General features: G+C 43.2%; 1 protein-coding gene across 2 annotated transcripts in view; it reads left to right on the top strand.

The window, feature by feature from the left end:
• The first annotated feature begins 2,404 nt into the window (after positions 1-2,404).
• The window catches only part of ADAMTS12 (ADAM metallopeptidase with thrombospondin type 1 motif 12), a 116,061-nt gene continuing 107,793 nt past the window's right edge, over positions 2,405-10,672 (top strand). Inside the window, exons 1-2 of one of the 2 annotated variants that reach the window (XM_053407892.1) lie at positions 2,405-2,708; positions 5,091-5,452. In XM_053407892.1, coding sequence (XP_053263867.1) covers positions 2,582-2,708; positions 5,091-5,452 — 489 coding nt within the window. In that variant the 5' untranslated portion in view covers positions 2,405-2,581. The remainder of the gene's footprint in view (positions 2,709-5,090; positions 5,453-10,672) is intronic. The other variant, XM_053407891.1, reaches the window with a different exon arrangement.

Raw genomic sequence — 10,672 nt, 5'->3', positions numbered from 1 at the left:
CTTCCAACAGGTAGGAATTAAACCAGTGCAGCTTTCCCTATATCACCAAATCTCTGTGCTGCAAAAAGTGGTGCCTGTTGCAGAACAGGCAGAAATCCAACTAGTGATAGAGCCTCGGAACTTTCTTTTTTACAGCTGTATGACAGGCCAACATCCAGCAGGTGCAGCTTTTCCTGCTTCCTGCAGTCAATCAGAAGCCGTGCTTTGGTTTTTGAACATTTTGGAAGTCGAATGGACTTCCAGAATGGATTCCGTTTGACTTCCAAGGTACGACTGTATGTGTTTTCTCCCTTCCCCCTCTCTTTCCTCCCCACCCTCTTGCTTCCCTTTTTCATCTCCAGCACTGCATCCACCCCCTTTCATCCACCCCTTTCCTAATTTTCAATATTTATGGGATTTAGTTCCAGGGTGAGCTACATTGCTGCCTTCTGTGGAACAAGCTCTAAAGACATGCTTTTCTTCAGAGTGGCGTTTAGACATTAAAATATGAGCTGTTGGGTTAGGACAGTTGGGCCATGTGTCCAACGATTGGGCCGTGTGCCCAATGCTGGTTTTAAAATGTCCTAGCCTATGTCTGAGTTCAATGGGGTTCATTTTCATGTTGTGCTCCATTGATTGTAGTTGGTGTAGTTGCCTAATGGAAGGGTGGCTTAAAAGGTTCCCTCCAAATGATGCAAATTGTAATTCACACCAGCTCCCATCAGCATGAACAAAAGGTGGAGCTTTTTTGCTTCAGTGCTGAAGGTAACTGGCAAGAGAGTGTGATGGATGTGCCTCCTGTCTGGTATACAGAGGATCAAGAGCGGAAGAATTAATGGTATCACAGGGTTGGTAGGAAACCACAAGGAGAGAAGTAGAAAGCAGCAGTTCGGAAGCATCTAGCCAAGAGCTGCTTCATCGTCAGTTTCCACTTTTAAAGTAGTCTCCAGCAGCTTGCTAATGAGAGTAGGTCAATAACATGAGGTAAAATGGTCTTCTTAGCCCTTGAGAAATTCCCCTTTCTCAACCCCAACATCTTGCTTTTAATACCGTTTGTTAGAGTGTTTCGCTTAAGCCATTAAATAGTTATTAGAGAAATTGGGGACTGATAATAAGCTTCTGGCAAGATGTTCTTGGAAAGATGTTCTTATTGTCTGCAGTTCCTTTTACTTCTCCTGAGTGTTGGGATGTTCCAGGTGCAGTTTTGGGTAGGATCTGGTCTCTTGGAATGGTAGATTGGGGTGCTTTTGGTAATAAACATGTTCCAGATCATTCAAAACCTTCATTGTCTCCCATGCCCTTTCACCCTGCCCTCTTCAAACTATCCATTCACCATGAAAATATATATGAAGATTGAAGTGTTATGTCAGCTTTTGGGAAGGCGGTGTTCATAGAAATTAATTTAATAACAAAAAAACCCTGATACCAGTCCCCTTGCTAACATTACTGGGGATATGAACAACACATTGGATAAAGGATTGGCTCAATGTTTATTTTTAGGAGCCAGGATGGTTAATGTAAGAAAGGGCAAATATTCAGAGGGGTTAAATAAGAATTCATCGTACAGTCAAATCTGGTCCATTGCTATTGCTGAAAATTTAAATGAAAATTCATGGTTTAGTAAAAGGCAAACAAAGAAGGATTTGTTTTCAATCATGTGGCAAATATATATAAATATATAATATAAATGATGTCCTCTATTACATCTCATGGCAGCAGACCTTGTCCCTGGGATGAGGGCCACAAGGCATGTTCTGGAAGCAGCATTCTTTAATACCAGCTGTGGTTCTTTCATTGTGAGAAAACTGCACTCTGCGCATGCTCAAAGGCATTTTCTCTTATGTAGAATCACTGTGTTCCACTGAGTCTTGGCATTGTCTAAATCCTGGCTAAAATTAAACCCTGGTTGTAGTTGCTTGGGTACACAGCCGGACATCAGAATAGTGGATCACTTTGCTCAGTTCTGAATTGTTCTGGAACCAGAACATGCCGTTATCATATAAATGGTATTTTTCACTTGGGCACTGAAACCCGCACCTCCCTCGCTCATGCTCTTTGTGCAAATGCCTTTCTATTTTCCAGCCCACGTTATAACATTCTGGGCAATGCAGAAAGCGCCTGATGGCTGAAATCCTGTGCCCACTTTCCCAGGAGTAAGATTTGCGCAACTCCGTGGCACTTCCTTCTGGGTACATATGCTTAGTGTTTTGTGGGGAAGAGGAACCTGCCTGTCTTATTCTCCTCGGATTCCTCCAAACCCAAGTAACTCAGGAGCCAGCAGATAGATACACAAGCAGAGAAGGTTTTCTTATGCCCCCCGGTTCCACAACATGCTCATCTCTGTGCAAAAGCGGGATTCCCTAGAAACCGCTTCCTCGCTCAACCACCACCCTCCTTCCCCCTCTCTCCAGAAACCAGACACCAAGACTCCTAAGCACTCCCCTTTTCAGGAAAAGCCTCTCTGCCTTTTCTCTCCGAGATAATTTTCTTTTCTCTCCCCGCTCTCTTTGTGCATTAATTTCCACAGCCCTTGGCCATGCAACTTGACCGCTTTCTTTCAACTAGGCATTGAAAGAGGCGCTCAGTTTCCTGCAAATAAAACATGCCATGTATTCAGAGAAACTGGCTCGCAAACGTTTCCTTCTGGGTTCACTTCCTTAATATCCAGGCGTTGTGCTATGGTAGGAATCCTCCACCGGGCAGATTTGTCTTTCCAGACAAGAGGCAAGGTCAGTCGATTCTCTTGTTTTTAATTAAAGCGGCTCTTGCGTTTAGCATTTGACAACGTGGCATCTCTCTCCACATTCCTAATCTTGTTGTAGAAAAGAAGGGCTTCGCCTGTAAGCAAACCTTTTGTACGAATAAGCTTTAGCCACTTCAGCATTTGCAGATCTTCATGACTTTACGAATTATTATTTTTTTTAAAAGAAAACTTTAATGCCTTTTTTGTAAACCGTTCTCAGCTCAAGCTGAGCATCTTCCCAGGCACACACTGAACATGCTGTGAGCGGCTGTTCGCAGCCCCACAAAGAACAAGGCTAGCAAACTAAAATCAGCGACGAGCAACGGCAAAGTTTCTTGCAAACAGACAGCTTGCAACGCTTCACCCCTGCCCGAGCAGTTACAAAACGGGAGGCAGGCGACTGTGGATTATTTGTCCTGAGATGGACTGCTGCCTCCCTCCAGCAGTAACTGAGGGTGGCTGGTTTTGAAAACTCCTGTAATGAACCGGCTATTGCTGCCCTTTTAATGTCCACAGTTCAAAGAATTGTAGAATTGGAATGGGACCCCTTGGGTTATCTTGTCTAACCTCCTGCAATGCAGGACTTTTCTGTTCAAGGTGGGGCTCTCAAACAAATATCAAGTATCTTAATTCTGCCTGTACCATCACTCCCCTTCCTATTACTCAAAAGAAAGACAGAAATGTAATGTCATTTGGTAGCTACAGGGGCATTTGGTGAGGTTACAGGGAACCAGGCAGAGGGCCTTCTCGGTAGTGGTGCCTGCCTTGTGGAACCCCATCCCATCAGATGTGAAGGAAATAAGTAGCTATTTTATCTTTAAAAGACATCTGCTTAGGGATGTCCCTAAGGCAGCCCTGTTTAGGGAAGTTTTTAATATTCAGTGCTGTATTGTTTTTAACACTCGATTGGAAGCCGCCGAGAGTGGCTGGGGAAACTCAGCCAGATGGGCGAGGTATAAATAATACAAAATTATTATTATTATTATTATTATTATTATTATTATTATTATTATTATTATTGTTGCTGCATAAGAAGACAGCATGTGACTGGGAAGGGTGGATTCATATGGAAGGACCCTGTCATTTAGGGCCACCCTGCAAGGGGAAAAAAATTACCTGAGTTATTGTGCATCAAACAAATTTGCATTGTCTTCTGCTTTTTGTTCTTAATCCATTTTCTTTTGCTGGAATATGTGGAGCTATGCTGACATTGGACTTTATTTTTGACATTTTCACAGGCACTGCTTATCCAGGCATGTCCAAAGTCTGTTTTGGGGGCCTAATCCGGCCCCCGCCGGTCGGTTTAATTAATTTTTAAAAAGCTCAATAACTCCAATCAACAACTTCGGTCGGCCCTCACACATGTTCACTTCATCAAATCTGGCCCTCTTTGAAAAAAGGTTGGGCACCCCTGGATGCAGTTCCAAGCTGTCAGGGACTGGGCAGAGGAGGAATGGTGGGAAAGAAGACAGTTCAGAATTACAACATGGGTTTGAGGGAGGTCACAGCTCAGAGGAAGATGAGGGGGAAACCTGGGAAATAATGGGAGAGGAGGAAGAAGATGCACCAGAGAGGTGACAGCTGACAGACACAGCGTCTTTAGAAAGCATTCCAGCCCCCCCCCTCTCCCAGAACCCGGTGAGCATTGAAAGTAAGAGAGCAAAGAGCTTAGAGGCAGAGGGCACTTCTCAGCACTTGTGGTGATGACGCATGAAGAGAGAGAGGGAGAGGGTGGAAACTCACTTGGGCCAATGCCATTATTCTAAGAGGCTGCATTTCCAAGCCTCTCTCTGTGCATATTGAATAAAAAGCAGCTGCTAAGGACTTTTCCTTGTCTTATTCGTTCCTGGCAACATGCCGGGGGGTGGGCGGGAATTGGATCCTCTGCTGCCTGACACAAACCACAGGGGCTAGAAACTTGATTTTTAAAAAGGAAGCAAGCTGAGATCCTCTCAAGTTGCTGAACTCTGCAAGTTCTCCAATTCGTAGATAATTTTCCACCGGTGCAAAATTGTGAAAAGTCACACAACATACCATGCGCAACTTAAAGCCAAAGCTGATGTGATGGGAGTGGTCTATTCCAGGAATGTGGAAAGTGCAGCCCACCAGATATTGTTGCATCCTAGCTCCCATCAGCCCCACCAGCATAGCCAGCAGTTAAGAATGGAGGGAGCTGCAGTCCAGTGGCCTCTGGATGACCACAGGTTCCCTATCTCTGCTATTTTCCTCATTCTCTCATGAAACTAGAAGTCCTTCCTCGCTTAGCACATAGTTAAACTATGGAACTCACTGCCACCAACTTGGATGGCTTTAAAAGAGGGCTGGGCAAAGGTGAGAAGCTAATTTTTCTGCTCCTTTTCTCCCCTAGATAATTTTATCAAAACGTTGCAAGACTACCAAGTGGTAAGCCCAGCCAAAGTCGATGCGGCCGGGCAGTTTCTGTCTTACAATTTGCACCACCATGCATCCACAGTCAGAAGGAAAAGAGACACCAGGATAAAGGACAGTCAAGTGTATTATAAGATTAAGCACAAAGACAAGGACCTGTTCTTTAACTTAACCCTCCGTCAAGGATTACTGTCCAATAATTATATTCTGGAAAGGCGATCTGGCAACTATTCCCGTGCAAAGATGGTTCAGCGTTTGGACACTTCGTGCCACCTGACTGGGACAGTCATGCAGCCAGATTTCAGGACTGGGAAGGCAGCAATCAGCACTTGCAATGAACTAGTAAGTGACAATTACCATGAAATATTTATTGATATTGGTAATTTCAGGTATTCACAAACCAAAAGCTTCTGGTCCAAATTCAAGAGTTATGCTTCAGAGTGTGGAAGGCAAGATCAACGTTCAGATCTTTTTGCGGGTTAATTGTTTTAATTCATGGCTAAGAATATGGATTAAGGACCTCTGTGGCTTGAGCTGCCCATAAACTGATATGAATAATTTACCCTGAAGGGAGTTCACAACTCACCTTACATGCCATGATAGAAGCTGTGCAAGGCTTGAGCAATTCCATAGTAAATGATGTTTGCATAACAGTTGCATGGTATGTGATAAACAATTACATATTTGATGGTGAGAATTAAGAAGATAAGGAACCTTGGGGTCCAATTCCATCCATAAGTCCATTTCCCCAAACCATGCCCACCTGTGAACCAGGTGACATCATGCTGATGGATAAGTGATGTCAGCTGACAGGCAGAGGGTTCAGTTCTGCATTGGCTGTGCCTGCCAGTTCTCCACAGGTAACAGCCACATACAGACAGGAGGATTTACCCCAAGCTGTTAAGAATCCTGCAGAGAGTTCAGTCCTGCTCAGTGTTGCTTCACTGTCTCCCCACCACACCTGTGGGCCAACTTTGACGTAGGACTGGGATTGTACCCATCACCTGTCATCAGATGATTGACAGGTGGTTAGTCCTTCCAGCCTATCAAAGTTGGTCCGCTAGGTTGCGGGGAGATAAAGAAGTAGAAGAGTTTGGATTTGATATCCCGCTTTATCACTACCTGAAGGAGTCTCAAAGAGGCTAATAATCTCCTTTCCCTTCCTCCCTCACAATGAACACTCTGTGAGGTGAGTGAGGCTGAGAGACTTCAGAGAAGTGTGACTAGCCCAAGGTCACTCAGCAGCTGCATGTGGAGGAGCAGAGACGCAAACCCAGTTCACCAGATTACGAGTCTACCGCCCTTAACCACTACACCACACTGGCTCTCCTAAAGATCTCTAAAGGTCTGGCCCACCAGACCAGAAGGTTTCTCCTGCTCCTGGCCTATGGGAAATCCACATGTAGGACACGAATAGCTCCCTCGGATTGGCCAAGCAGAATCCCTAGAACCTAGGAAGTATTGGATTTTTGGCCAGGCCCCCTAATCACAAAAAGAAAGAGAAGGCGTTAGCAGGCTTGCTGTAGTCTGCAGAATACATGCCCTGACTGTGTCCTCAATCCTCCCAGCTCCCTTACAACTGCAGATCCAGCTAGGCCAATGTAAACATGTGTGGGACAGCCCCCTGCTCCCACCCCATCAGCGCGGAATGAAAATTCCTTCCTTGGAAACATTACAGGCCTGCAAAATGTCCTTTGACTGTTCAGAAACAACGTAGATTGCATGCAGCAGGCCTGGTATAGATACAAATGAAAGGCTTTCATTTCAGCACATGAAAGAATAATGAAAACTATATGGAGAATTTAAAATACAATTTCCTTACATGTGCTGTGCAAATGTGACTATAGGAATATTTACACAGTCAGGGGGGGGGGGCAGAGATTTAAGCCTTAGTGCTTGCCCTTGCTAGTTATATGTTGGTCCCATGCCGCGTTGTATTTTGTATTTCTAAAGGACTGCAAACCGCCTACAGAACTCAGGCGGGTGGGGTGGCGTAGGCATATAATGAATATGTCTGTAACTTGTGTACCCAAGAATTCAATTCAGAGAGAGGATGTGAGAGCTCATCAAATGCATGGTTCTAGTAAATGAACAACTGCTGTTTTGTTTGTTTGATTTCTTTGGTAAATAGCGTTTCAATATTTTTTCAAAAACAAAATGTTTTTCTACTTAGCAAAACAATGTACATCAAAGTGCTACAGTAATTGTGTCTTGGAAAAATAGCCCGTGTGAGGCTGTTTTCAAGGTAATACTTGCCTTCTGTGCCAGACAATTGCAGACAACAACCCACTTACAATAAGATTTTTAATGTTAACGAGTGTGTATGTGTGTGTTATCTGTGCAATTAGACCTGCAGCCTTACACACTTAAGGGGGAGGAAACCACTGAACACAATCAGGGCCGGATTTAGGTTTGATGAGGCCCTAAGCTACTGAAGTTAATGGGGCCCTTTATATGTCCAGCTGTCCTTTGTCAACAACAAATTGTCGCTGCTTTTTGTGTTGAATATTTGCTATATGGTAATTTATGGACCTGATAGGTATCTAAAGCCATTTGCACATAACAAAATATGTATTTTATCAAAGTAATTGTTGAACTGAAATACAGTTAAGAAGTATATTAATAGTGAAATGCAATTAAGAAGAAGTATATTAATAGTGAAATAGTTATTAAGTTCTAACTTAAAATGATTTTTTATTCATAACAAACTTAATAATGCAAACACACTGGCATTTGGCAATAACAAAAGTTCCTTTACAAACACAATTTACAAATACTCATATTGAGCAAACCAGTGATATTTTAGGGGGCAGGCTAGCAGGTGGGGCCCATTACTTACACCATAGGAGCCTACACAACACAAAACACTGTTGCTGTATGTAGGTTTTATTTTTATTTTTTTATCTTATATTCTGGAAATGTACATCCAGGTTTTTTCCCCTTTAATTTTTTGGGTGAGCCCCAAGAGAGTGGGGCCCTAAGCTATACTTTATTTAGCTTAGACATAAATCCGGCACTGACATGATGCATCTTATTTCTGCATCAAAATACTGAATGTTACCTCCAGCTCTTCTAAAGGCAGTTTGTTGTGAAACCTGATACTGTTGGCGGAGATGTTTCCTTCTAAAGGCTAATCGCTCTCCATTTTCACAGATGGATAAACACGGGAAAAGTGATTCATTCTCTGTGGCAAAGGTCACATTCTCCGCCTCTCGGAATATTGCGCCTTTCAGTCGCTGACAGAAATGTAGCTTAGTAGAATACAAAGACAATCACGAAAATAAGGAAAGCATAAGCACCACTGAATACAAAAATAATATCATTTCATGTCCCCCCACCCTTATGGAGGAAGCAAGCTGCCCTGGGCTCCTTTGAGAGGGAGGATGGGATATAAATTTAATAAACAGGCAAGCCATCAGACAAATAAAGCTTATGGCAGCCTTTGCAACTTCAGTTTCATTTGGAAGAGAGAACAGGGAAATCTTAGTGGAATATTGTTACCAATCTGTCATTATAAAACAAGTGAGACCTGCAGCAAAATTTTGCAATGTGTAGTGTTGCTTTTCAGGGTTTATAGCACTCACTAACTTGCCAACAAAGGTCCGTATAGTTAAAGCTGTGGTTTTCCCAGTAGTGATGTATGGAAGTGAGAGCTGGACCATAAAGAAGGCTGATCGCCGAAGAATTGATGCTTTTGAATTATGGTGCTGGAGGAGACTCCTGAGAGTCCCATGGACTGCAAGAAGATCAAACCTCTCCATTCTTAAGGAAATCAGCCCTGAGTGCTCACTGGAAGGACAGATCGTGAAGCTAAGGCTCCAATGCTTTGGCCACCTCATGAGAAGAGAAGACTCCCTGGAAAAGACCCTGATGCTGGGAAAGATGGAGGGCACAAGGAGAAGGGGACGACAGAGGACGAGATGGTTGGACAGTGTTCTCGAAGCTACTAGCATGAGTTTGACCAAACTGCGGGAGGCAGTGGAAGACAGGAGTGCCTGGCGTGCTCTGGTCCATGGGGTCACGAAGAGTCAGACATGACTAAACGACTAAACAACAACAACAAGCACTCACTAACATGCTGACTCATGTTCATGAGGATTGAAAAATAATAATAATAATCATGAATTGCTGTGGAAATGTGGAGAACTGCATTTAACATTGGGAAAAAAGAGAGAGAAGCACAGACAACTGAAATTGATAGATTTGTCCATTTCTGGTTCAGCAGGTTGCACATAGCTCCTTACCCCATTTATCTGAACAACAATCCTTCAAGGCCTTTATGCTGAGGAAACATGACTGACCCGAGGTCAGTCCTTTATGACTGAGCAAAAATTTGAACTGCGATCTTTCCATTCTAAATGCACACTGGCTTTTCTCAAGTAGACCCCTGATTCCATTGTCTATATGAGAATTGCAATTCCTATGATTCTATTAATGGTCCATGTCATTCCTTCACATGGGTACAGGATCTATCCACTGTGGGAATAAATGAATGGATGAAATAACAGTAAGAAGAGACTGGCGGCTAAGTGGAGAAAATGAGCAAAGTCATGGTGCACTAGGCTGCCCAAATGCTCCCGTATCAATGAATTGAATGAGTAACATAATCCAAAGGATAGCCATGAATAACTGACTTGTATGTTGTCCATTTTGCTGTCGGCATAGAGAAGGAACTCTCCTTTCATTAGCCGTACAGTGGAAACATTATCATCAAGGATCAGTTTACAAATTCAGTAAGAAAATGCTTGGCATAGCAAGCTGTTCAGTTGCTGCCAAAAGCATGGAATGACAGAAACCTTCAACACTTGCCAGGACAAGCACAATATAGAGAAGTCCCCTTCTTGCTTCTCCCCCCACCCAGCCTAAATATGATCTATTTGTCATTGTAGCCCATTCCTGATTCTGAAGTTCTTTGTACCTCATGCTATAGAAATGCAGACTTCCTGCCAGCAATTCCCTTTCTCACAACTCTGTTGCCAGATGTATACCTGCCAACATTCAAAATCTATACATCTCAAACTTTTCTCCCTGTACTCTACAAATTCCTCCCCTGGCTTGTCCAACAGTTTTGGTAGTCCACATGTCTCAACCCATGCTGGACCTAAAGCCAGAGGAATTCTAATATTTTCACTCCTATGTACAAAATAAAAACAAACTGACAGTGTTATATATACAGTGGTACCTCGCGTTAAGAACTTAATTTGTTCTGGAGGTCCGTTCTTAACCTGAAACTGTTCTTAACCTGAGGTACCACTTTAGCTAATGGGGCCTCCCGCCGCCGCTGCACCGCCGCTGCCAATGACAAAGCATTGCCTGAAGTGTGATCTAGTCAATTTATGGAACATTAATTGTATAATGGTAGAAATGGTTTTATTGCTTATAGAGTTTTTATGAGTGGTTTATATTGTTTTTAGAGTTTGTATCTTATCACATTCTCCCCTTATTGTGCACTGGTTTGATAGCTTCTTTATTCAGCTCCAGTGTGGAGGTTGCAGCCTGACTAAATATCAGCAATGTGCTACTGGTATCAAGTAACATCTCAGATATTGGGATAAGAGAGCA

The sequence above is a fragment of the Podarcis raffonei genome, chromosome 11 (genome assembly GCF_027172205.1).
Source record: "Podarcis raffonei isolate rPodRaf1 chromosome 11, rPodRaf1.pri, whole genome shotgun sequence".
NCBI classification, from domain to species: Eukaryota; Metazoa; Chordata; class Lepidosauria; order Squamata; family Lacertidae; genus Podarcis; species Podarcis raffonei.
The sequence above is the reverse complement of the archived record's forward strand: the minus strand, read 5'-3'. Positions and strand labels throughout refer to the sequence as shown.